The sequence below is a fragment of the Meleagris gallopavo genome, chromosome 1 (genome assembly GCF_905368555.1).
Source record: "Meleagris gallopavo chromosome 1, MGAL_WU_HG_1.1, whole genome shotgun sequence".
NCBI classification, from domain to species: domain Eukaryota; kingdom Metazoa; phylum Chordata; class Aves; order Galliformes; family Phasianidae; genus Meleagris; species Meleagris gallopavo.
The window spans coordinates 171,118,754-171,144,755 of NC_139404.1; the positions used below are offsets into that span (position 1 = coordinate 171,118,754).

Below are 26,002 nucleotides of genomic sequence, written 5' to 3' on the forward strand. Positions count from 1 at the left end.
GATATACTTAAAACCAAACACAAAGAAAAACTTCAGAATCATGGTAAACTCTGGCTTATGGCAGGAAGTTTATATTTCTTGATGAAAAAAAGTGAGAAAAGAACACTTCACATGATATGTATATTAAGAACTGAAACAACATAAAATTATATTCTCCTTGTACAATAGCATACAAATACTCTTTTCATTCAAATGATGTTGAGCTATCAGTTATCACAGAACATGAATTTAGTAGCATTAGGTATGCAACAGAGAAAGCATGAAGGACACAATTATTTTTATCAGTTTTTCCTCCCCAGAAAATTAACATACAAAGATTACATTAAGCGTCATATTAACACAACAGTAAGCTGTTTTCTACGGCGAAAAAAAAGAGGCAAAGAACATGAAACGTAAAAGAAGGTAAATATGTGCTTTAAAGGATAAAAGTTATAACCTGGATGAAGTGGTAAGTTTTGATGAGTAACTCTGAAATTTGTATATGTGAACAAAATTAACAGTCAGAAATCAGTTAAACTATGGTTTATGTATCGGTGCTGGTTCAATTAAAATAATTTTGATGATTAAAAATGAAATAAAACACACAAACCTGAAGCATAAGAGCATGTGGGGAGTGTACAAAAATCGAAGGATTTTCCTTTGGTGAGGATTCAAGGCATAGCTGAGCATCAGTAGCCTTTGCATTATAAGTAAAAGCAATGCTACTTGCAAGTTTCCCATCATATAGCACTTGTTTATGGTGCTCAGCCAGATGAATGTCGCTCTCAGATTTAAATTTGAATGTGCTCTGAAAAAAAAAATATATAAATATATAAGAAGCTTTAGAAAATAAAAGGAAGACTGAATCCTATTCCATTTTAAGGCAACGGCTACTTTTAAAATAGCATAAATCCCGTGCTTCAATGACAGTGTAGATTATACATACAAACAATGCTGAAATTAAATAAAAAACAAAATTCTAAATGCCATGTTTTAAACTAACGATTTTCAAACTTAAAGGAAGAATGAAAATCTCTCTTATTCTTAAACGTATCACGATCCATATCTGATCTAAAACTACATTTTATGGTAACTCTGAGAAATCAATCAATAACAAGAAGATAGATTTCTTTCTTTCTGAAAAGCGTTGATAGATTTACTTGGCACACACCTACTTCTGCATGTAACAAACATCTGACAGCAGCAAAAAATAACCAGTAGTAACACACTGTGACGATGCAAATAAATTCATTAGAAATTATCACCGTTTTCATCATTGTAATATGTAATACAATATTTCAATACTGCAATAAGAAATTCAATTTCTATTTCTAAAATGTTTGTTATGTTTTTTCTTTTTTTAAAATATATGTAGCTGATGTTAATTATGAAACACTTTGTTTACTTGTACTGCATATGGCCATCTATATATTGGTCCATGTCAAAAATACTGTTGTTTTCATCTATTTCATCCCACAAATTTCCCTCTTCCTACTGTCCCCAACACAGTAAGAAAATATATCATGAAACTGTAAAACATGTAACCAGTAGGGTTGTTGTTATCTAGGATGGGATAATTAAAATAGGCAATTTATAGACTATCAGCTGCTCCTTCCAAAAATACTGCAGATTCTGATCAGCTATGTAAACCCACAAAATACATCTAGCTTTTACAGAGTTCTCAAGGCTGCTGCAAATGCTGTATAAATTCTCTTGCTTATGACCAAAAGATTGGAAAGAATGTCTGCTCAAGTGAGTGACACATGGCAATTTAAGGTCTTGTGACAAGCACCCATTTGTATGTGGGTCATAAGAAATATGTAGGCTGAATCAACTGGACATCTGACTGCATCTGATTGAGAACCCTTGGAGCAGATATGTCAGTCAGCTGTGCCCCATGCATAGTGATGCTGAATGGAAGGGAGGCAGCAAAGCTGCACTGAAAATGAATGAGATGCAGGCACTGAAACTGACAAGGAAATCAGAATAGCAAACAGAAATAAAGGAATAGGAAGTCAGAGGTTTATTCTACAATTTGGCAAAGTTAGTTAGCATTATTTTTGAGCCTGTTAGGATTAGTGTTGGCAGCAACTGGAGGGAGGTGATCCATTGCCCCAATACAGCACTGGTGAGGCTGCATCTGGAACACTGTGTCCATTTCTGGACTTCCCAGTATACAAGTGAGATGGACATACGGAGAGAATCCAACAGAGATGATGAGGAAAGTGGGGCACCTCTTGTATGAGACTGAGAGGCTCAGGAGATCTCATCAATGTTCATAAATATTTGAACAAAGAGTGCAAACAGACAAAACCATACTGTGTTCAGTGGTGTCCAGTGCCAGGACCATGGACACAAACTGGAGCACAGGAGGTTCCCTCTGAACACCAGGAGTACTTCTGTACTGTGTTGGTGATGGAGCACTGGCACCGGCTGCCCAGAGGCATTGGGGCTCCTCCTTGGGGATCTCCCAATGCCACCTGGATGTGGCACTCTGCTCTGAGTGTCCCTGCTAGAGCAGGATTGGGCCAGGTAACCTCCAGGGGTCAATGCCAACTTCAACCATTCTGTGTTCTTCAATTTGTATTTGGGTCAGGAGTCAGTTTTGTTTGGGAACTCTCAGTGACCCCACTTAGTGCTTTCTGAATATTTCAAACCGTTCAGAATAAAAGAGAGTTCCTTTTGGAAGAAGCTGAACCAGAAATGTTCACCAACTGCTGACTGATTATATATGATTATATATATATGACTGTATTCAGTCTGAAGTATCAGATCTCAACCAGTCTGTAGTAAATACTGCCAGATACAGCACTCAGTTTCAAATGTTTTAATTTATAAACCTGTTTCTCTATCTTGCCATAGTATTCACTGAACCAGGAACAGCAAAGTGAGTATTACGCTTAACAGCTTGAGAGTTGGCTCCTTGTTCAAATGGCCATCTCTACTTCACTCTTCAGGAAATCATTGCTACAGATTACCAGCCTGTCCCAATGATGATGATGATGTCTTTCTCCTCTAAGAGAATATTTAGCTAAACATACATATTTTTGCACACTTATTGCAGAGACAGAAACAGTTCAGTGACTTCACGGATTTCAGAAAATATCTGCTTTCTACATGAATTGTATTTTGGTGTTTTATCACAAGAAAATTCTTCTTACTAAGAAATTTTTGTAATGTCCTTAAGCCCTATCAGAGCTAAAACTTCCAAATATCTTACTTTTACACAGCATTTCCTGACATTTCAAATATGCTAAAGCATTTCAGCAAAAATTTGTATCATTACTTTACCATGAACTTTTGCAACTTTCTAAATTAAGTTAAAATAAAATGAGTTTTTAAAACAAATTAGAACATTATTCTATTTCCTAATTTTCAGTGTTTACTATATCTCAATATTTTATAAGATACCACTGTTGAAAAGACATGCCCAAATAGCTACAAATCAATACAATACTTATTTTGGGGGTAAAAAAAAGACTTAAAGGGACTTCCTGCTATAAAAGTTGAACTAAGTGATCGTAAGTTAGAAACTGTTATGTTCTACTCACAAGAATATTATAATACGACGGAAAGAGGGGTTATTAAATCAGACAGAATGCTCCCTTTTATCACTAGGTTTAACTTACATAAAAACAAAAACAAAAAAAGTTTAGTATACATATATTGTGCTGGGGACTAGCAAAAGTGCATCCACAGGAGGACAGCAGAGGCTGGTAAATGTATAAGGTTTAATTGCAAGTGGTTAATTACCTGTCACTGAAGAAATTAAACTTTGAGATCTAGTAGAATCACCATAAGGGCATAAGTTAAAAAAAAAAAAAGACCCTTTGTTTTAACATGCTGAATAGCAAATATATGTACACATATTCCTTTGTACCTCCTTATCAAGCTCATATGTGTGTATATATATATAAATATATATATAATCAAAAATAAAATATGACCTTGCACTACATAACTAGGTGAAGTGAATTTGAATTTTAAAGATTAGTTGGGGTCTGTTAATATGTGTATGCATTAATGCAGTTTTTACTCCAGCCTTCACAGATGACAAAATGATTGATACTGCAGCACTGATGAAAAGCAAACTCAGATGCAACAAGACACAGACTAATCTGATACCTCATATTGAAATGTATGTGGGAGGGCTAATAGGAGTGTTACAAACTTCACAGGGCTATTAGGAAAATTGTTGGAAATTCCCTTTACAAACAGCACCAAATTCTGCTATCAAGTGCAGTTCTTCCTACCACATTATTTTCCTTGCCCCTCTATTCTGCAATGATAAGCCCCTCAGAATTCCACTGAGATATGCATCACACTCTTCTTTGCTGCCTGGGAACAATGCTGGGTAACAGAAATAGCACAGTGTGAGCAGGGAGATGATGCATTCATATCCTTTTGTCAACCTCCAGCAAGTGAAAACAACAATTTGGAGGGTGAAAGTCCTGTTTAGTAACTGCACAACACTCACTAAGCATGCTTTCATACAGATGAAACCTGGGAATGACACAATGGAATTCTACTGGGTTTCTATTCAACACAATCTAAAAAGCCAAGATATCTTGTGGATGAATGTGAGAGGGTTTAACAGGAAAGAGGCAAATAACATACCTCTATTTTTTGGTGTATTTTCCTCTCTTCCCCTGTTATAAATGTGATTATTTATCATTTCTACGTGCAGTTACTATGGGTAGTCTTCATTATTCCAAGTGGTAGACTTGTGGTGTCAGACTACAAATGGTATTAGAATTTACTACTAGACCATGAACAGTATAAGAATCTATTAATTCATTCAGACAGCATACACATTTCTGGAATTTTTAACTCCACAATCACTAATGAAAATTGTCAAGATGGAGATTACACTTTTGAGCAACCAGTTAAGCAGCTGAAACTGTCTATGTCAATAGAAGTATAGCATATGGCACACGTTTATATTGGAATCATAGTAGTTGAATTTAACAGTACAAAAGTAAGCATTCTCAACTATCATTCCTGTATATATTAACATTAGAAAATAAATTGCTTCAATCTACTTGAAATCAATTGAGTACTTTTTTATTTAGATGTAGAATTATCTCTATAATAATTTAGGAATTTCATTTTCCCAGCATAAATTTTTCATTTTACTATATTCGTTTCATGTATTCCACACCAAATTCTCCAATTAAAACATAACAAATTATGAGGAAACAATAGCAGAAGATCACAGTTTAACTCATCGGCAGTGTCCAACACTTAATGTAACTGAAGCTAAAGCTGAAATATGTATAAGGCTCTGTAGGTGAGTCAGAAGTGAGAAGTGATCATTACAGATGTAGCTGTAAAGGAGCAAGGGAAAACACTTTCTGACAGTATCTGACTGCAAGTGAAATTTATAGATAAAATGTATAAAAACTCATTGTACACACTGAATTAATTTATAGCTATACTTTAAAACAATAGCTACACATTTTTTACTAACCTCTAGGAGGCTTCTGCAAATGGGAACCAAAGCCTTAATGAATGTTTAACTGTGACTAGTAAAAGCTAAGTTTAGTAAAGGTTGATTAGTAAAGCTCCTAGTTGTCTAGACAAAGAAGAAAGGCACGGTACACAGGAAAGAGGCATTAACTCTGCTGAGAACACAGTCTAAGCTGAATAACATACGAAGGAAAAACACCCCTGAAGAATTAAATTACACTTAATTACATTTAATTGACATTTAAAAAAAAATCAGTAAGAAGCTAAAGTGAAAAAATTTACTTTAAGGGAAGCCTATGAATGAAGGAAGGCAATTTGTCAATAGTGTAGTGAAGATAGTGCAGTATCTACTGAAAATGATGTTAGTATGAAAACATGCATGCCTTCTGGAACCCCTCAGTGCTCATGAATGTCACGTAATATTTTTCACTTCTTGCAACAAATGAAACCATTATTCCTATATCATCACTTCAGTATGCTCTTGCAAATCCAGGATTTTAATTTATTCACAAAGATTTATTACATTTATTATTAAGAAGTATAAGGTTACTTTTTTTTTTTTTTTTTGTATGGCAAAAGAGGAGAAATCTTTCTTCAAACAAAATAGCAAAATAGAGTATTAACACTGGAATGAAATATTGCTTGTTTGCACAGGTGACAAACTTCTCTTGACTGACTGAACAATTTGGTTTCACAGCAGGTTAAAACCACAAGCCACACAGAACGGACTGCCTCTTCTTCAAGCAGCCTTAATAGATGTTTGGCTTTCCACACAACATATGTACCAAAAAAGATGTTTTCATTTGTCATAGCCATTTGCTAGCTGTTGTCAAATAACTTATAGCAAACATCTGTGGGATTGTAAATTAATATTGCTGGTATCTAAATGTTGATTTTTGAATTGATTAATACAATTTTGTATTAATTAATGTTGATTTTTGATGCTATGTACTTTGAATATAGTTCAAATGGTACCACAAATAATCAGCAAAAAATAAAATTAGTGAATAATTGGTGGCACAAATCCAATAGTCTTTAGATGGAGTTAGACCTTATCATTCATTTTCAAGACCTCTTCAATGGGCAAACAATTCCTACATGCTTCTGAAAAACATCTGCTTTATTTTTCTTGAGGAGATAACACTATATGTAGTCATTTCAAGTAATAACTAAAACTTTTTTCATACTAGAAATTGAAGATGATGCACACACCATGAATCTGTCCAAACTGTCTCCTAAATTTCCCTAGCAAAACATGAGTAAAAAGCTTACTTCAGCAGAATTTTGCATTTGAATAGAACTGGCTTGTTACGGTTTGTTGAATGCTAATCTGCTTTAATTCAGGTTTTAAAGACAAAATAGGAGTGAAGAGGAAAGTTGTTCCCCTGGAATTCAATACACAAAACATAAAATTGTGCCAATTTGATTATGATCCAAATTAATAAAATTGACATACAATCATGTTTCATCATTCTTTAAAGAAATTACTTGCATCATTCAAAAATCAGATATAAATTAAGAGTAGTTAGGAAACCTGATGAAATATTTATATTTTGATGAAAAATCACACTGTTCTACACAATCCTAAGAGAAGTATCTACATTCACACATAGCTTCCGACTATATTTATCAGTTATTTCTATCGATTATTTTTTGTTTCCAATTTTGCAAAATTATTTTTAAGATCCATTGTTACCTTATAACCAGGTCCTAACTGATGTATTGCAAAAATCTGTGCTGGGTTGAGGGCTTCTGTGAATACATATACAGCTCCAAGTTGGCCACAGAACACTCTGTTAGCATCAGCAGTCTCCGAAGAGCCAAGAAAACATTTGTCATAACTCTGTATTAGAAGAGGCAACGTTAATGAGCTTTAATTATACAAACTATACAATGAAATAATATTCATGTACAGACAAAAATAAAAGAAGACTGTAATGAGGAAAATAAATTAGTTACTTAGTATTTCAGTACCTAAATAACCGTAGTGAACAATTTCATTTTGATTACCTAACCCTTAATTGTTTTATGGGTGATTAATACACTGCTTCTATATCTACCTGCTAGGTTTTCTTTATATTTATTAACTACTTGACATACAACAGAGAATTAGAATAGCAGAGTACAGTATTATTTTATTATTGTGCTATAATAGCTAAAAGTCTGTAGCAGAAATAAATATGATTCTTTTAGTTTGCCCTGGTGCGCAGTCTTGTTCTGTGACCTTATCCTATAATGATTTGGTTTGACTTTAAATTCTTCTGACTTCAGCTTATCAGTGAGGTGAATTTCATCTTTGATTTATCCTCCCTTCTCACCAGTATCTATTTTTTTTTCCTTTGGAACTTGTAATTTCTTTTGATAATTTTGATTTTTTTTTTTTTGACATAAATAATAAAAAACCCAACTTGCAACAAAAGTTCACATCCAAGATGCACAGTGTTGATGATAGGCTAAGACCATTCTGGTGACTGGCAAATGCTGAAACGTCTTAAAAATTTTCATTTAGTCCATGAAAGTCCTGCTTAGACTTAAAGACACTACTGATACTTGTGCCTTTGTTGTCGGAAAGTTTCAACTCGTCCTGAGCAAATAGCCATTTTTAACTTTAATTTTTTTGAGGAATTTGTCTCAGTTTGATGACAACACATTTGTAATTTTTAATTTAAATATATATATATTTATATACATATTTGTGCTATGTCGAGACTATTTTCTTGTTCTTTTTCTTTTTATCATCAACTGTACAACAGACAGTATTTTACATTTAATTTACATATAATTTTCAAGCTAATAACTCAGTACAGATCCCCCAACACCTCAGCTGACTTTTGAATCACCACATTCTCACTCAACATACATGCTTACATTACCAAGGAGAACCCATGCTCTGAAAAAAACCTCAATGCCTTGCCTTTTCTTGCAAGTAAAAATTCTACCAACATCAAGAATGATGATCAGAAGCCGTGACAAGCAGAGCCCACCTACTTTAATTAACACACAATATTTAAACCCTTCCTATAAAACCCAACTTTACTTCTACAATTTAGCAAAGGACAAACAGTTAATTTCCCTATGTACTAATGTGCTCCCTATAAACGCACTCAGAACAGCCAAGATTCATACGATAAACAAGAAATATCAATGCGTAATGAGCTGATGAAACATACATCTTTGAAAATCTACCACAGGTTTAACTTGAAAGCAAAGCACAAGAGATAATTTTGTCTGCCTCCCTCATTCAAATTTTTGGGCCAGAAAAAGTACCTTTCTCCTGCATCATTAGGTGTGTACCCTCATCTCTTCCAAGGTAGAAGAAAACAGACTAAAAAGTATTTTGAAACATAAATAAGTTTCATTAAAATAATTTATATTTTTTAAAATATGAAATCTGATGCATTTCCTGTTATAATGTACTGTTAGGATAACTTGAAATTATTCCAGTTAACATTTAGGTGTATATATATAGGTATACATGCAGTCTTCTCCAGGTGCAAATGAATGGTTTCTGCCTGTAGTAGAAGCAGATAGAGCAAATGACTGTCTTTGCACAAAGATGACTAATGCTATGCAATTGTACATCTCTCCATATCTTTTAATTGCTAATCTCCCTTATTGTCTGTACAAACGAATAAAGTATGAAATGCAAAATGGCAAATTTGTAGCACTTAATTTGTTCTTGCTAACAACATTAATTAAATACTAATTCCTTTAAATATAGCACAGCATTTTTAATCTCAATCAACTGCCTGTGAACTATTCCAAGTCAAACAGTAAAAGAGGCAAAATATGCTTGTTACTGGGATAAAGATGTAAGATGTCAGTCTTTGCTTAATACAATAAGTCTCCTGACACTTCTTCATGCTACTGTTTTCTGACTTTTACTTTATTTATTTATTTAAATCTTTATGTATCTTGTAAATTCTCCATAAAAGAAATGATCTCTGACAATGTTTATACAGCGCTTGAAACAACAGGACTCTGACCACAGTCCAGGCTATTCAGTCCTACTGCAATATACGAAAAATACTTAAGAACAAACAACAAAAATAACATAGAAATCTTTTAACCATTACCAAATATCACCTCTTGGAAAACCAGTGAATTTAATGTGATACAAAAATCAGTTCATGGCAGCATGCATAACTATTTGGCTGAATGAACCTGTTTTTCTTAAGTGTTTTCCTTAATCTATCTCTCTTAAGTCTGTAGCTCCAGAATAATTTCTCATAAAAAAAAATTGAAATATTAATCTGTTGTTATCAGTATCCTCTATACCATATCATATATTAAAATCATTGATAATTAATATCGTATATTAAAAATATTCTCTATACCAGTCTCTCCAACAAAATCTCCACAGATTTCCTTAAAACAGTCATGAAGAATACAGCTAAAAAAAAAAATAAACCACGATATCCATGACATTTTAAAGAAAAGCAACAATATTAAATTTATGAAATACATAACTAAGGAAGATAGGTTAAAGTATAAACTTTAAAAAATAGAAAAATTTCAAAGATCTAGAGAAAATACATCACTTTTTTTTTTTTTTTTTTTTTTTTTGCATTTACTTTGAGCAGTTTGATTTACTGAATGCTGTAAGCAAAGAAAAAACAAAATCTTACATCATTCGTATTAACGTGCCACGCCATGTCACCATAGGATACCAGCTGACCATTCACATAACACCTTATTTCACTGTTTCTCCAGCGATTATAGATGTGCACGATGCTTATCATATACCACTGAAAAGAAACGGAAAAAACAGTATATAGCGGCAGCTTTAGTGCATGATGTTAATTGACCAGACAAATCATTGCAAACTCCTAAAATTACATAAAAGTAAAGTGAGCAGAACTTCAAGTTCACTTGGTAGAACTGTGATTAAATACATGATGTACCTACTTGCATCCTTTTATGGGATTAGGATAAAAAATGCGTACATAAAATTAAGAAGAAAATACAATCCCATACCTGAAAGTGTAATATAATTAAAAACTATATACAAAACACAACCAAAGCCTCATCAGAAATCTATGTGTACTTACCCTAAAAAAATGTAACATATACCTATTTTTTAATCACAGCTATCAGAAACTGTTTAATAAAGGAAATATCCACCACAGCAACTTTTACATTCCTGTTTAGGATCTTATCCCAATTGTTTCATATGATTTTTTTTTCTATTCTTTTCCATTCCATCAATCTTTGGACAACTGTTATATAGTTATTATTACATAATCAAACAGAGAAAACATCACAGCAAAATGCTTCCATGTACAACTGCAGTGGTCCTTCAAATAATCTGTTCAAGTGGAATCCTTACGTCTATGATGAATTTTAATCGTGAATTGTAAATTTTCAGAAGAAAACCTTAAGTTTCCCCTAAAATCCAACTTTCAGAATAATCTAATCCTAGGAACGGGAATTTAACCTTTGAGATTTGCAAATCAACCCCTGCTTAACTACAACAGAGGTATATTATTTCAAATCATATACAAATCAGAAGAAAACAGGCATCCTGGATTCTGTAACCTTTCCATTTTATCTTAATAACCTTGTTTATGATTACTGGTCTACTAAAAATATTTAGTAAACACATCTTCGTGAAACTAAGCTGTGTCCCCTCTAAGGGATTCTGTCCAGTAGATACTACATTTTCAAAGCTAAAATAAAGTTGAACTGTCTATGCAGCAAAATACTCATATCTGCACGAGCTATATTGACAAACTGCCAGCCTTGGAAAGCAGCAGTTCAAATACTTTAAAGTTATTTAATACCTGAGCAAAAGGCCAACTACTCTAGACATCCATTAGTTTTATTTTGTGTCACTTCATGTGATTTTTATACAGCACTGTGTTAAAAATTATAAAAAAATCTATCTGGATCTCTAGGACCATGCTCCCCATTCTCCAAAAAGAATGACAGTAAAATTGTTTTTCAGACAGACACATAAATCAACAAAACATAACAGAAGTCCTCAATACATAAATTGAATTATTTCACTGAATTTTAAGGTGCTTTATTTTTCAGAGAATCTCGTAAACAAAAGAGAAACTCATTAACCAATTATTTACTGAAAGATTCAACTGTAAGAACCTATAAACACCCTGGGTCACTTATAATGTCATCTACACTTATTACTCAAGGAGTAGAGCAAGTGGGTACTCGTAGATGTTAAATCCCATCCTTCAAGTTGTAGCTACAATTGCAAAATGATTTGCTGCAGGTGCATTTTTCTCATTCAGCTCACTAGTTCAGATGGCTAAACTTTGGGGAGAACTCACCTCCTAAAAGCTATTTTAAATAATCAAAGTAGTTGTTACAATACATTAAAAAAAAAAAATTGAACAGAAAATGTGTTCCTTTCATCTTTTCTGCCTTGGTAAGAAACCATATCAAAGTTTATTCTTCCATGGACATCAAAGAAAAAAAAAGAATTTCATGCATGCTGAAGTGTGACCTGTCTCAGTAAATCACTGATGTTTTCAATCATTTAAATTTTCTTCTCTGCTGGCTCTTTCTGCAATTACATATCTTTCAATATGTGTCAAGAAACTAAACAAGTCATCCTCTAAGTGGTTGAGGCTGTCTTTCTCTTCTACACCAACAATACTATCATCAATAGTATCGTGCCATACCATTTGTGATTCTATGATTTTATGATTCTATGATCATCATCTTTATAAAAGAGTGAATGAGTTACAAAATTTGCCATAAATGTATAACTTGTTGAAAAAGTTCTTCATAGAATGCACGTAATTTAGAAATGTACAAGAAGAATACAAATTTTCTTCCTTTACCCTCTTGTTATATTTTGTACTCTGTACATCTGTGATTATTTGGATACAGCTGAAAAGGCATGTCCTTTATGTATTTTTTCTTCCTAATGAACAACATGAACAAACTCTCACCATCTAATCTTGTTGAGTTGAAAAGGACTACTCCATATTTGCTCTGGTGCAGCCTGCTAAGCATGTGTTCAACATACTGCTCTGAATAATGTTACCCACTAAGAATGCAACCACAATGTATGTAATGTTATCTTACAAATATCAATGCTCATTTTTCAGATTGAGTCATTAAAAGAAATTTCTCCTACCTTATATGCAACAAGTCCTAACTTAAAAAAAAAAAAAAAAAAAAAAAAGTAAACTGGGCATAAAATATTTTGGATTTTAATAAATTTATTAATCTTACATAAACATAAATATTTCATATTCAGTTCCCCTCAAAGAATGTATCCTTGCTATGTACAATTAATTCTTCTACTGATTCAGGTTGGATACAACTCACTACAGTGATACTGTAAAGTATAAAAAATCTTAAATACATAATTGAAGTCAAAAGCAAATTCCTTTTAATAAAAGTAGGCAGTAAACTTTTGAAGGAGTGTTTAAACTTCATATCAGTTGCATACTGAAAGCCTTATCACCTAAAGCATTTAATGCTAGAATGGAATTTGAGTAATTCAGAGGCAAACTCTAAATTACTTTAAATAATAGTACAGAGAGAGCAAGCATACTAGCACTGATAGCCTTTCTAACTTCAAAAATAAAATAGTCTACATAAGTGTTATGTATCAGAAACTCTCTATATAAATCCATCATTTCTTCAAAACAGTTCCTATGATTCTCTTCTTTTTACTACAGTGTTCTGGTACGATATTTTGTATAAATACCAGTAAAATAATGAAGTTTTTTTTTTTTTTAAATGCACATAGAGTATATTTCATACAAAAATCTACCTCTCTGTATCAGAGGAAATAGAAATGTTTTTATACATTGCTTTTAAAATAAAAGAAAGCACACTATTACAAATCAAAAAAAGAAAAGAGCAAAATATATTTTGTCAGTAATTCTTGCAGCAGTCCCCAAATTAAGCTTTTACACACATACATATTATAATGCACACTCTTCCACATCTGTTTTCCAGGTCTTTAAAAATGTATGTTAACTTTTTGCTCCCTAAAAACTAATAATTAGCAAGAGTGAAAAAACCCCACTGACCATACAGTGGTACACTTACTTCTTGCTAGTCCAAGTTAATAGATTTATTATTTAACACTAATTTAAGGATGAAGCACTATAGCTTTGGTTCATGAAGTCATGCGTATCCAGCTTTTTTTTTGTTTCAAGAAGTAATGAGCAAATTAATGTTTCTTGACCAACAGCCTCTTTTCCCAAGAGGATAAAAGAAAAAAAAAAAAAAAAACACAAAAAACCACAAATTCTATTTCTCTCCTTTTTTTTTTTTTTTTTTTTTTTTGTGGGAAGTTTCTATTACAGATATAAACATCTCCCATAGATTCAGTAAAATATACACCACTGAAATCCCCGATTAGCTGGTCGCTATGATAATCAGAAATTGAGCACAAACTGCATGACTAAGGCTCTGCTTTAGTCTGTGTTTCTTTTTCAAATCTTCTGTACCACCTAGCATTGATCTGTTAGACAAAAAATGCCCTTTTCCTTCTAGTTTATTTAACAGTAATTTCCATTTAGAGATAATGTTTCTGCTGAGCACATGTTCACTGCAATGACACTATTAAAAGTTGTACCTTTTATAGCTATTTTCTTGTATTTCTGATACTTTTCTAACAGAAAAATAAGTTCACAATAATAAATCCACAGTTTTACTCATTTATTTTTCATGACTTTCCATTTGCAGTGTTTTAAGAGCATTTCAGACAATATACCAATTTGCAAGATGTTGTGCAGTTTGTTCTGTTGTGTGTAGTTTGAACTTACTAGCTGGCTCACTTGTTTGGAAACAAATAGGTCATCAATCTTTTATTGTAACACTGTCCACAAACCCTATAAGGAACTAGAAAGAGCAATACTATCTTTTCATAGCATCATTGCTTGCTGTGCATGTCAGTCTTCAGCAATATAATATAATCTTTTCATTTAAATAGCCTTTTATTTGCATGTTAACAACTTCTTTTCACACATTCAGCTTCTTTTAGTCAACCTCCTTCCTATCCTATTTTTCTGAATCTTTCACATAGTTTCTGCTTCAGAGAACTATTTACTTCTGCTGCTCTGATCTCCAAGGCAAGCTCTGCAAAACACACTTTTTCTTCAGTGTGCATGGATGCACACACACATGTGTATGCTCACATAGTTTACTCCAACTACTTATCACAACTAATCCAGGTCCTTTGCCTCCTCCACTTGAATGAACTAAATTTATATTTTTAACTGTTGTTTCTTTTTTACTCCATGACAATCTAATTTCTTTGAGTCTTAGAGGCTTTCAGAGGAGTAAAATGCCTAAAGTTATCGAGCAATCTCCAAAACCACAAACATTCATTGTTGCATCTGACTCTCAAGAGCTGCTGCCTTGAGAGATGCTGCCAACACTGCAGCACATACAAAATCTTATGATGATGAGGTAGTGACTACTGGGGCAATAGGAGAAGGTAATGGGGAAATCAACAGAAATATTTAAGATGAATTGAGGAGTTATCCTGTAAGGAAGCGATAAGACCAGCTGCCTGGCTGAAATGCCTCTACAGCAATGCACGTAGCTTGGGAAACAAACAGGAGGAGCTAAAAGCTACTGTGCTACTGGAAAACCATGATATAGTTGCTATCACCCAAACCTGATGAGATGACTCCCATGACTGGAGCGTGGCTATTAACTGCTGCAAACTGTTCAGAAGGGACAGACAAGGAAGGAGGGAAGGGGGTGTTGCTATCTAAATCTAGAAAGGGAATAGAATGTGAAGAACTGTCCCTAAAGAATAGTCGTGAGCAAGTAAAAAACATATGGGTGACAGTTAGAAACCAAGGTAGCAAAGGGAGCCTTGTGACTGGTGATTACTACAGGCCACCTGACCAAGCAGAGCCTGTTGATGAGGCCTTCTACTTCCAGCTACAAGAGGCATCATGATTGCAAGTGCTCATCCTGCTGGGGGACTCCAACCACCCAGACACCTGCTGGAATAGTATCACAGCAAGCTGTAGGCAACCCAGGAGGCTCCAGGAATGCACTGTGGATAACTTCCTGAGTCAAGTAATAGATGGCCCTGCCAGGAGGGATGCAATACTGGACCTGTTGCTCACCAGTGTAAACAAACTGATTGGTGACATCAGGATTGGAGGCTGCCTGGGCTGTAATGACCATGCTGTGGTTAAATTCATGCATCCCAGAGTCCTGAGGGAATTAGCTGATGTAGTCATCAAGCCATTCTATGGTAACTGAAAAGTTGTGGCAATCAGGTGAAGTCTCTGGTGACTGAAAAAAAGGTAACCTTGCATCCATTTTAAGAAGATAGAAAGGATCACCTCAGGATCTACCGACCTGTCAGTATCCTCTCTGTGCTGGGAAAGATTATGGAGCAGATCCTCCCTGAAGCTATGCTAAGGCACATGGAAGACAGGCAAGTAATACAGGAAAACCAGCATGGCTCCACCAAGGGTAAATCCTGCTTGAACAACCTAGTGACCTGTTATGATGGTGTAACTGCATCAGAGGACAAGGGAAGAGCCACTGATGTCATCTATCTGGGCTTCAGTAAGGTCTTTGACACAGTATCCTACAACATCCTTCTCTCCAAATTGTTAAGATATGGATTTGATGAGTGGACTGTTAAATGGATGAAGAACTGGCCTCAAGTTTGAGTCCAGAGAGTGATGGTCAATGGCTCAACGTCTAGATGGAAATCGGTGAAGAATGGTGTCCCCCGGGGAAAGTGCTGGGACGGATACCCTTTAATATCTTCATCAATGAAACGGATAGTGGGGTTGAGTGCACCCTCAGCAAGTTTGCTGATGACACCAAGCTGTGGATGCAGTAAACACACTAGAAGGATGGGACGCCATCCAGAGGAACCTGGACAGGCTTGAGCAGTGGGCCCAGGTGAACCTCATGAGATTCAACAAATCTAAAGGTCTTGCACCTGGGTTGAGGTAACTCCCATTATGAATACAAGCTGGGGGACGAAAGGATTGACGGTAGCCCTGCTGAAGAGGACCTGGCAGTACTGGTCAATGGGAAGCTGGACATGAGCCAGCAATGTACCCTTGCAGCCAAGAAAGCCAACTGTATCCTGAGCTACATCAAAAGAAGCATGGCCAGCAGGTCAATGGAGGTGATCCTGCTCATCTGCTCTGTGCTGGTGAGGCCTCACCTGGAGTACTGCATCCAGATTTGGAGTCTTCAGGACAGGAGAGACATGGAGCTGTTGGAGTGCGTCCAGAGAAGGGCCACAAAAATGATCCAAGGGACGGAACACCTCTCCTATGAGGACAGGCTGAGAGAGCTGGGGCTGTTCAGTATGGAGGAGAGAAGTGTGGAGTTGCTCCAAGGTGACCTGAGAGCAGCCTTTCAGTATCTAAGGAAGAGCTACAGGAAAGATGGATACAGACTCTTTAGCAGGATCTGTGGTGACAGGGCAAGGAGAAATGGTTTCAAATTGGATATAAGGAAAATGGCTTTTACAGTGAGAGTGGTGAGGCACTGGAACAGGTTGCCTAGTTATTCTGTAGTTGATGCCCTATCCCTGGAGACTTTCAAGGTGAGGCTGGATCAGGTCTTGGGCAACACGGTCTAATGGTGGAGGTCCCTGTTCATTGCATTGGAGTTGAAAGATGACCTTTAAAGGTTCCTTCCAATCCTAAGAATTCTATGATTCTATGAACTAGAAAAAAAAGAAATTTATCATTTCACATATAACTTAGTATAACATTTTTTAAGCAATCTAAGCTTTGATACAATTTCCATTTTCTGAAGTACTTCTTTTGTTTACAGTAATCTCTATTTTACTACTTATCTGTGCTCAGATATATTATGAGGAGACCTTAAAAATTTCTGTTGGACTTTCAGAGTAATGGTATATCTGACCTTAGCCTTCTTTATCTTTGCCTTTAAGCAATTCCTCCAGCACTATCAAACACTTCAGTGTTTTAACTGCTCCTTTCCTAATATGATTTTTTTTTTTTTTTAAGGAATTAATTTTGGTAGATACTTTAAAAACAAAAATTAAAACTCCTGTATATCTGCGTAATTCTGTGGGGTTTTTTTTGTTTGTTTGTTTTCAAGACAGTCAAGCAAATCAATCTTTGAGTACCCTGAAATTTTCAAAAAGCTCCTGGTATTTAAAAGTTTAAACTCTCATCCCAATAAGATGCTACCAGTTCATATCAATAATGTAAGATTCTCTTTATCGTTTCATCTTCTGATCTTTCCTAGTCCTTCACAGATTTTATTCTCATCGTGTGGCTAACAATTTAAACTGAATAACGTGGATTTTCTACTTAGTGATTTGCAGTATTTGGAAACTTTACCCCTTACTGTTACAATGAACTTATTTATCTGATTAGCCCAACTCCTTCATACAAAGCATGACTCCTCTATGTGCAATTTTAGGTGAGTGCTCACTGACTGACACGTCATATTCTGTTAAGTCAATATCCTCATTTAAAACAGACACTCCAGGTTTGTTTGTTTTCACCAGAATATTTTTGATTTCTCATCTATTTTGTATTTGAGGACATGGTTTTCAGGTCTTTTCTGCCAGACAATTAACCAAACAAAATGCTACCAAAATAGATTTTTCTTTAACATTAAGTTGAAAAATTTACTTTTTTTTTTTTTTTTAATTTTCCACGTCAATTATACAACCTTCCTTTAAGTTCATCTGTGTTCTCATTCCGTATATCATTTTCTCTGAAAACATAATGTGTCTTTGCTATAAAGGGCCTCCATAGGTAATATCCAAAGACATATCAATATAGATAACCTGACAATTTTTTATGCAGCTGAAATCTTTCAAACTTTATCACTCACTGTTGAATAAGTGGATACTTCACAGCTACTTCATAGTATAGCTCAATTGGAGAGAGGAGGCATCACACATTAAGGATACAGACATAATTAATAGTTTAAAGATATTCACATGAAAACATATCTTCCTGAACTTTTGAGCATTAGGCTTGATTATATAACTCTACTGTGATTCAACAAAAATATTTTTAAAAGATTCATTATTCAGAAGTTTAATGAGGATGTTTCCTAGCAAAAGCTATTGCTGAGATGTCTGATTCTGTAAGCAAATGCTAGAAAACAGCTAGAAAATTACACTTCCCAAGTTACAATTTCAACAGTAAACTGCTTTGTAAATATGTAATAAATGAAATGTGTACCTATAATTTAATACATACATTTATTAGTATTTCACAATTAACTAGAACAGTTAGAATAGTGCAACAGCAAAAGCTAGTATTTTCCAAGTTTTGTGTGAAGATATAGTCATTCACAGTAATATCTTGTTAAAACGTGAAAGACTGTTACTGCATTAAAAACAGGAGAAAAAAGGATCAGTTGGCCCCCAACATTTAGTTAACAATAAGATAATCCACAAGTTAATAATTTAATTTGTTCCTAGGTTTAGTGTTTATCAGTAAAATAAGACATTATTTTAAAAGAAAACTTAAACTGTCATTAAAACACTTCTCTGCCTTTAAAATAAATTTGCAGAACAGAATCTATACACTCAGCAGATTTGTGTTTATAAGGCTGTACACACATCATTGAATGATATGCTAGGAAAGAACATTACCATAGTAAAAAAAAAAAAAAAAAAACCACCACAAATTCAAACCTACGTGATAGAATTAGAATTGGTGATTTTGAATCACAAACTCATACCAAGAAAAGTAGTAGAACATAAAGTTGATAAGTGAGTAGCGGCAACCTTCCCTAAAATGCTGGTTTCTCAGGACAGAACAAATTCTGAAATTCAATATATAAATTCTGAGGCCATAAAAAAAGAAATGAGCTTCACAACAAAACACATACAAGGCTATTACCACTGCCAAACACGTAATGGTTGCTGTGTGAGGGAAAGCCAATGCTTAAGCCAACTTCCTGAAACCTTGAAGCAAGCAGAATCATTGTTTCCTACGAGCATTAGACATACATCAGAAAGAAACACTATATGATCTAGAGAAATAATCAACATTCGGTTCATTCAGTATGAAAAATGAGGAAATTCTTCAATATCACTAATAAAGTTTGGATCCTTGTTTCTTCCAGAAACTCTGCCAGCAGAATTGTTTCAGGCATTGTTATCAAGGTCACCAAGTACAGAATGTTCAGAATTTGAATTACTTTTGTAACATACAGATCTTTGAGAGATGACATTCAATCACTTCACAAGTAGTTAAAATTCTTCTGTACCTGCAGCTAATGAAGCAGTATTTTTAAAACAAGTTGACTTCATAAAAGTGTTACTTCAGAAATTATTATTTTTTTCTTGAATTGATTCTGGCCTGTAATTGATATAAAATTCTGCATGACAGTCAGAGAAGGTACTTATAAATAAAAAATTGCATATTATTAGTAATACTAGATTACTAAAAGGATTTTAGTACTTCTTCCCGGAAGCATTTTGTAGCATTATCAATGTTAATTTTTATTATGACTACTACTTTACTTACCTTGCGTGGTTGAAAGTCATACTTCACACAATGCTGGAAACCTTTGCCTTTTGACTTCAGTGATGTAACTATTAAGCAATTGCCAACAAAATGAGCAGAATACCCAACACCTTTGCTAGTGCGGAAACTGAAAAGAAAAAACCATCAATGAAATTAGAAAAGGAACTCTCATGTAATAAAAGAGGGTTCAAATACCACTCTAAACTGCCATGAGAAAGAATAGAAACTGACATCTGGAACAGTGAATTTAAGTTCTTAATTTCTTCTGTTCCCCCTTTTTCTTAGGGTGGGTGGAGGGAGAGGGAATGGTGAGTGATGAGGAAAGGTTTTCTACTAATCTTCATCACAAATTGATTCTGGGCTACATTCTAAAAAAAAAAAAAACAATAAATATATATTTTCTCCTGTTTCCAGAAACACAAGGTAGTAAATCTCCAAATCTAGTATTTGTCAGGTTTTTGTCCCCAGTTTCCTAATTTATCACATTTAAAATATTATTTCTAATTTAAGTTCTAAAGGCATCACAGAACCAAATGCTATGCTTAGATTTTGAAAGATGCATTGCAGTTTTGTGGGGCTAGGAGAAAAATGTAACAGGTAAAACATACAAGTTTGGATTCCAGTTAATTACTGTGTGCAGCAATTTCTTTTTCAGGACTGATGAGTTAGGATACTTATCTATGTAGTTACAGGTATCCACGTTGCGGATTGATTTTCATTTGTCAAATTGATTGTTTAAACCAGTGTAGCATCTAATGATATCTTTTTAAAGTAAATTTAATGAGCTTTCTATGGCAAATATCATAAAGATAGAAAATGCAAAAAGCAAATACTTCTTTTTACATTTGAGATCAAAAGCAGTATAAAGAGAAATTCTGGACTTCTTAAGATATATTCTGCAAAGGAAGTTAGTGGAAATTAATGAATCAAATTAGAACATGTTTAAAATGTATATTTACAACTACGTAAGCTATGTCATTTTTTCCTTTCTGGGTACAATAGATATGTGTGTTATTATTTACACAATTGATAAAAATTTTTATCTAAAATCTTTTTAAACCTCAGGTTATGAAAAATAACCCACTGCTGAAATACATATGGTGAACCTCATCCACAACATTCAAAAGGAAGTTTCAGAAGTATTTAAAAAGTCATTACAAATTTGAGTATATTCATATAGCCCAATAGTCAACACTTTTTCTGTTTCATTGATGTAGGATGCTTTTAAAATAATTTCATGTTATTAAAATAATGACTCTTTAAATGGTTTTACTGTTGGAATATTTTTACTAAACACTTCTATCAGGCTTTTCATAGGACCATTAAGAGGTGAAAAGTATATGCAAACAGTTCAGATTTCATCTTACTTAATAGCTACTGAAATTCTACATCTTTAATCTATCTCACTATGTTAATAACATCCTGTTTCAATATGTCAAAAAATTGCATAATTACAGATTTAATTTCATCTTCAGAAACATATAGTTAAATGTGTTCATTAATGGAGAAAGAAAAGACTTTCCTCATTCCTCACTGTCAAGAATATAGCTGATAAAGCACAATCTTCTGGTAAAAAAATGCCTCTCAATATAGTTGATGTGACTAGACACACCAGGTGGCCAGATCTTAGATGCTCTTCTCTTATGAAAGAACTTGTTTAAAGAAGGTCAAAAAAATGTCATTCCGAATCTCAAATTCCAGAAAGCCACTTCTGTTATAATTAATTAGAATATGCCTACTAAATGGGAAAAGCAGAGTGATTATGCTAAACAGAACAGGAATAACAGACAACTCTCCTCCACATCAGTGTGTCCTTGCACTGAGGTCCTTACTTCCAGCCTTGATTTATCTTTGGACTTGTAGCACACTATGCCTCATATCTCTATTCCCGAGCCATGTTTTAGTTTGCACTTTCCTTTTAGCATATTGTCAAGATGTTAAAGAAGCTTTACTTTCCCAAATTCAGGCTATGTTTTTTCCCATTCTTATTTATGTTTTTATATGTATATGTGGTGCACAATTCTTGTGATCCTCTAGGAGCCACAACGGAAAGAGCATTCTCCTCTGCCACAGCCCTTTGTACAGGCATTCACACAATCTTCCTCACAAAAAGAGGACACTTTTAATAAACCTAAATAAGCTTAAAACATAATCTAATGAACAGAACAAACAGAAAAAAATACATGCTGTCCATCACAACTGACCTCAACAGTGAATTTACAACAGTGCAACTCTCCTTTGTCTGTTGAGGATTATTTTCAACATGGATGCACTTCAAGGATTTAGCTTTCACAATGACCCTGGAGGCAACTATATTCCACAATAAAAGAAACAGTGAACAGCCTCAAGGGAGAACATTACCCATACACAGATAATCTATGATATCACCTAGCTAACTCTATAAAATAACACGAAGGTTAAACATGTAAAAATAGAATCTTGACAACACTGAACGTGTGGTGAGCTATTTTGAGACTTCGATATATTTGCCTTGGGCTTAATGGCATACAAAGAACTTTTCACTGGATAGCTGCATGTCTCAATACCAAATTTGTTTCTCAGTAACATACGTTATCTCCATCTATCTCTAAGGACTGAAACACCCTTAGATGTGAAACTTCTTGGAGTTCAGCATTTTAAGACAAGAAAGCACTGAAATAAAGAAGTAATAGCTCTTTTCTGAGCAGGCCAGATCTCTGCATCTTAGAATAGAATTCGCTAAACATGAAGTCTTGCCACTATGCATCAAGATTTCTCTTTGGGACCAGCTTAATTAGCATTCTATAACCATAATTGAGAAACTGAGAAAACAAATAAGTCTTCTGTTTGCCTCAATATTATATTATGCAGATTATGTTAATTTTCACATTGTCTTTCTTGCCAAAGGTAAAGTAGGCTAGGACTGTTCTCTGGGATGCTATGCAGAAATTGTCTTATCAATTACCTACACATGCAGAACTTGCTGCATACTAAAATGAAATGCATAGAGGAAACAAGAAAATATTGTCAACACCCATGCAGCTTTAGGAGCCTTAAACTACTTCCCACAGCAGCTGGTATATGATTTTACTCCAGATAGCTCATAACAACATTTCAGTTATCAATTTCATTTCAGTCATTTTCTCAAAGCAGCTACTGCATGTTATTACACTTCAATAGCAGGTAAACATTCTCCCATACACTGGTGAAACTGCTTAATGATTCCTGTCTTTTAGCTTAGGATTTTATAAGGAATTTCAGATAGGAACATTTGAGATAATATATTCTCAATCTCAGTATCCTAATCCATTCTTGCCTGAAGGTAAGAAATGATTTCCTTTCTACTAATTCTGTAGTTCCATTACATGTCTTTGCAACTATTTTGCATTATCTTTATTATTATCAGCAGAGAGGGAATGAAGTCAAGAGAGCTTTCCTTGGTACTCTGTTTCTTGTGCCAACATCTGCAAAAATAAGATTTTGCAAAGATCTTTCAGAAGCTTTAGACATTTTCCCATTAAGTGGTTGTAAAAGCACCTGGATTTAAGGACAAAGCTGTACGATTATAACAATCTAGCTTGGGTTTCACCCTTATCTCTCAAAAAGTTTCCTTAACAAATGTCTTTTTCAGAGTACTGTTCACTCCAGAATGTTCTCAGAATTCTACCCAATTTTAACATGGTCTCTTAAAAGAAGTGGCAACTTGCAATTGCAAAATGCAATTCTTTTGCCAAGATTTCAGGTAACAATCACATCTCCTTTACTTTCTTCTGTTTGTTCCTTGAAAATCTTTCATTAGTTCTCTCATTCAGTTTATGGTCAGTTGGTCACCTACAATAACTCTCAGCATCATTCTGTAATCACTACTTTCTAATGCATAACTACTAATTCTGTAAGCATGGCACCCATTATTCACTGCTAGGTACATGACCCTCATTTTATTGTATTAAAATTCGTGCTACTGAATTCTGTTCATCCTACCATTTGAACCTGACTGCTCTGTAACAGTCTATTTCTTCTACTCATCATTCATATATATGTCAAATAATTTTCTTCCAAGATTCTTAGCATTCATTTTGTAATTGATAAGAAAGCTACAATAACTGTTCCGATACACAAGTATCACTTAGCAGTTGCCCGATATCACCCTTGGAAATAGCTTCAATGATTTTTTTTTTTTTTAATTGACTTGCAGTTCTTGAAGCAGCATCCAGAATTAGATAATTACAAAAGTAGTTATTTTCTCTCACATCTGGAAAACTAAAAAGCACTTCTTTACTTCCCTTCTCCATTTCTGTGCACAAGGGTCCACCTTAAACAGCCAAGTTGATGTAAGTCTCTCCCAGCAGAAAGATCTCTGGCCACATCTTTCTGCAGTCAGTTCCCACTAGGATCATAACTAAGTAACTGGGAGTGGCCAGTAAGGATTTACAAATAGGAAATCATCTTTGATCAAAAAGAACCTTGCTACAATTAAATGACTAGATTGGTGAATGACAGGAAAGCTCTGGATATTTTTTTATCCTGACCTTTTAAGTTTTTAATGATTCAAGACTTTTCAGTACTTCACCATCCTCAGTGACAGACTTTATTAAGGATGAAGCTATTATTTCTATCAGAACAGCAAATTAAATTAAATTTGTGATATTTTAAGTATAAAAAAATGTAAGAAACTAAAAATAAAAAAAATTTAAAAATACTGGATGATTATTAGTAAACCAAAGAAAACTATAAATACATGATTGAAAGTTACTTACCAGTAGAGATAGGGTTTATCCTTATCCACATTGATATTGTTTAGTGGGTCCATACGAAACCAGGTGTTAAGGGTAAACCCATTTTGATAAGGCCACTTAGCAATAGGAGGCAATGCAATTGCCTAAAAAGAAAAAAAGAAAAAAAGATAAAAAGAGAACAAGCCAAGAATACATTTTTTGTTAAGCATTGCTAAAAATAATCTCTTTATAAAATTCTTATTATAAATCTGCAGATCTACTCTAACATTCAAATATTAAAGAAAATATTTAAAAACTTTAAATAGTGCTTCTGAAAAAAAAATGCATTGCTTTCCATTTATTTTAAAATACTATAATTTTTAACTACATAAGTAATACTAATAGAGAACATACATCTAGTACTAGGAAGAAACCTTCAGTTACAACAGTAAGGGAGTTCTCACAAGTAGTTCAGCATTGGTACAATTGACTTTTTGACCTTCACATACTGCAGATGAAGTCTTGGTTATAGGTGGAGAATGCATCCAATTTTAAAGATATTTATCACCAGGTAAACATTATGCTGTTACTCTGTATTGGTACTATGCTGATGTCACCAATGCGCATCACTACTGAAAATCTCAATTCAGTGCTTATAAACTTGGTTCTACCTCAGTTCTAACAAGTGATTTTAGAAGCAGTTGTCCACAGTTCACTTCAGAGAATGAACCCTCTCTAGATCGTCATAGTGTAATACAACGTGGAGTACTCAAGAAATACAAAATTGATACTTGTATTTAATGATTTACAGGTGCACGATCAATGATGAGTAGTACGTATATGAAGCAAAATCACGGCCAAGAAAAGGGGAATGCTTACTGCACATTTCAATTTTAAATGTGACTTCCAATAACTGATGCAAATTGCTGCACCTTCTTTGACAGGAATACATATTTGAAATTTTTCTGCAAAACTTTTTCTGAAGATCTAAGAGAAAATCAAATTTAAGACAGACATTTCATCATGACTTGCCTCTGAAGCCCCGAAATGTCACAGCAGTGTATGTCACAGTAGACATTCATATTTTGTAACAGCTATCTTCCTGCTGCATTTACATTTGGTAGAGATTAACAATGGTTTTAACTTAGTAGTAGCAAATGAAATGCTCTCTTTCAAAGCTCAGCTACTAATTCCTCACACAGTGTACTCTGTGCACTTTGGTGGTACATCTGTTTGTGCAGCCAAATATTGAACAAGATCAAGGAAGTATTTTAGCCAAAAACAGGCTTGGTGAAAAAGTTATTTTCCACCAGTTTATTTCCCTGATGCAATCCGCTATACTAACAGCTGTACTGACAAAGAAGAGGTGGTGGTTTAAGCTTTATGATGAGGAAATACATTTGCAACAAT

At 34.2% G+C, this 26,002-nt stretch overlaps 1 protein-coding gene across 12 annotated transcripts in view; it reads right to left on the reverse strand.

Moving 5' to 3' along the window:
• Positions 1 to 26,002, reverse strand: part of NBEA (neurobeachin) — a 469,696-nt gene that overhangs the window by 358,709 nt on the left and 84,985 nt on the right. For all 12 annotated transcript variants that reach the window (XM_085216030.1, XM_085216022.1, XM_085216029.1 and 9 more), the window contains exons 5-9: positions 24,635 to 24,756; positions 19,899 to 20,025; positions 10,077 to 10,196; positions 7,145 to 7,291; positions 590 to 787 (exon numbers count right to left, since the gene is read on the reverse strand). In XM_085216030.1, the coding sequence (XP_085072156.1) occupies positions 590 to 787; positions 7,145 to 7,291; positions 10,077 to 10,196; positions 19,899 to 20,025; positions 24,635 to 24,756 (714 nt within the window). The remainder of the gene's footprint in view (positions 1 to 589; positions 788 to 7,144; positions 7,292 to 10,076; positions 10,197 to 19,898; positions 20,026 to 24,634; positions 24,757 to 26,002) is intronic.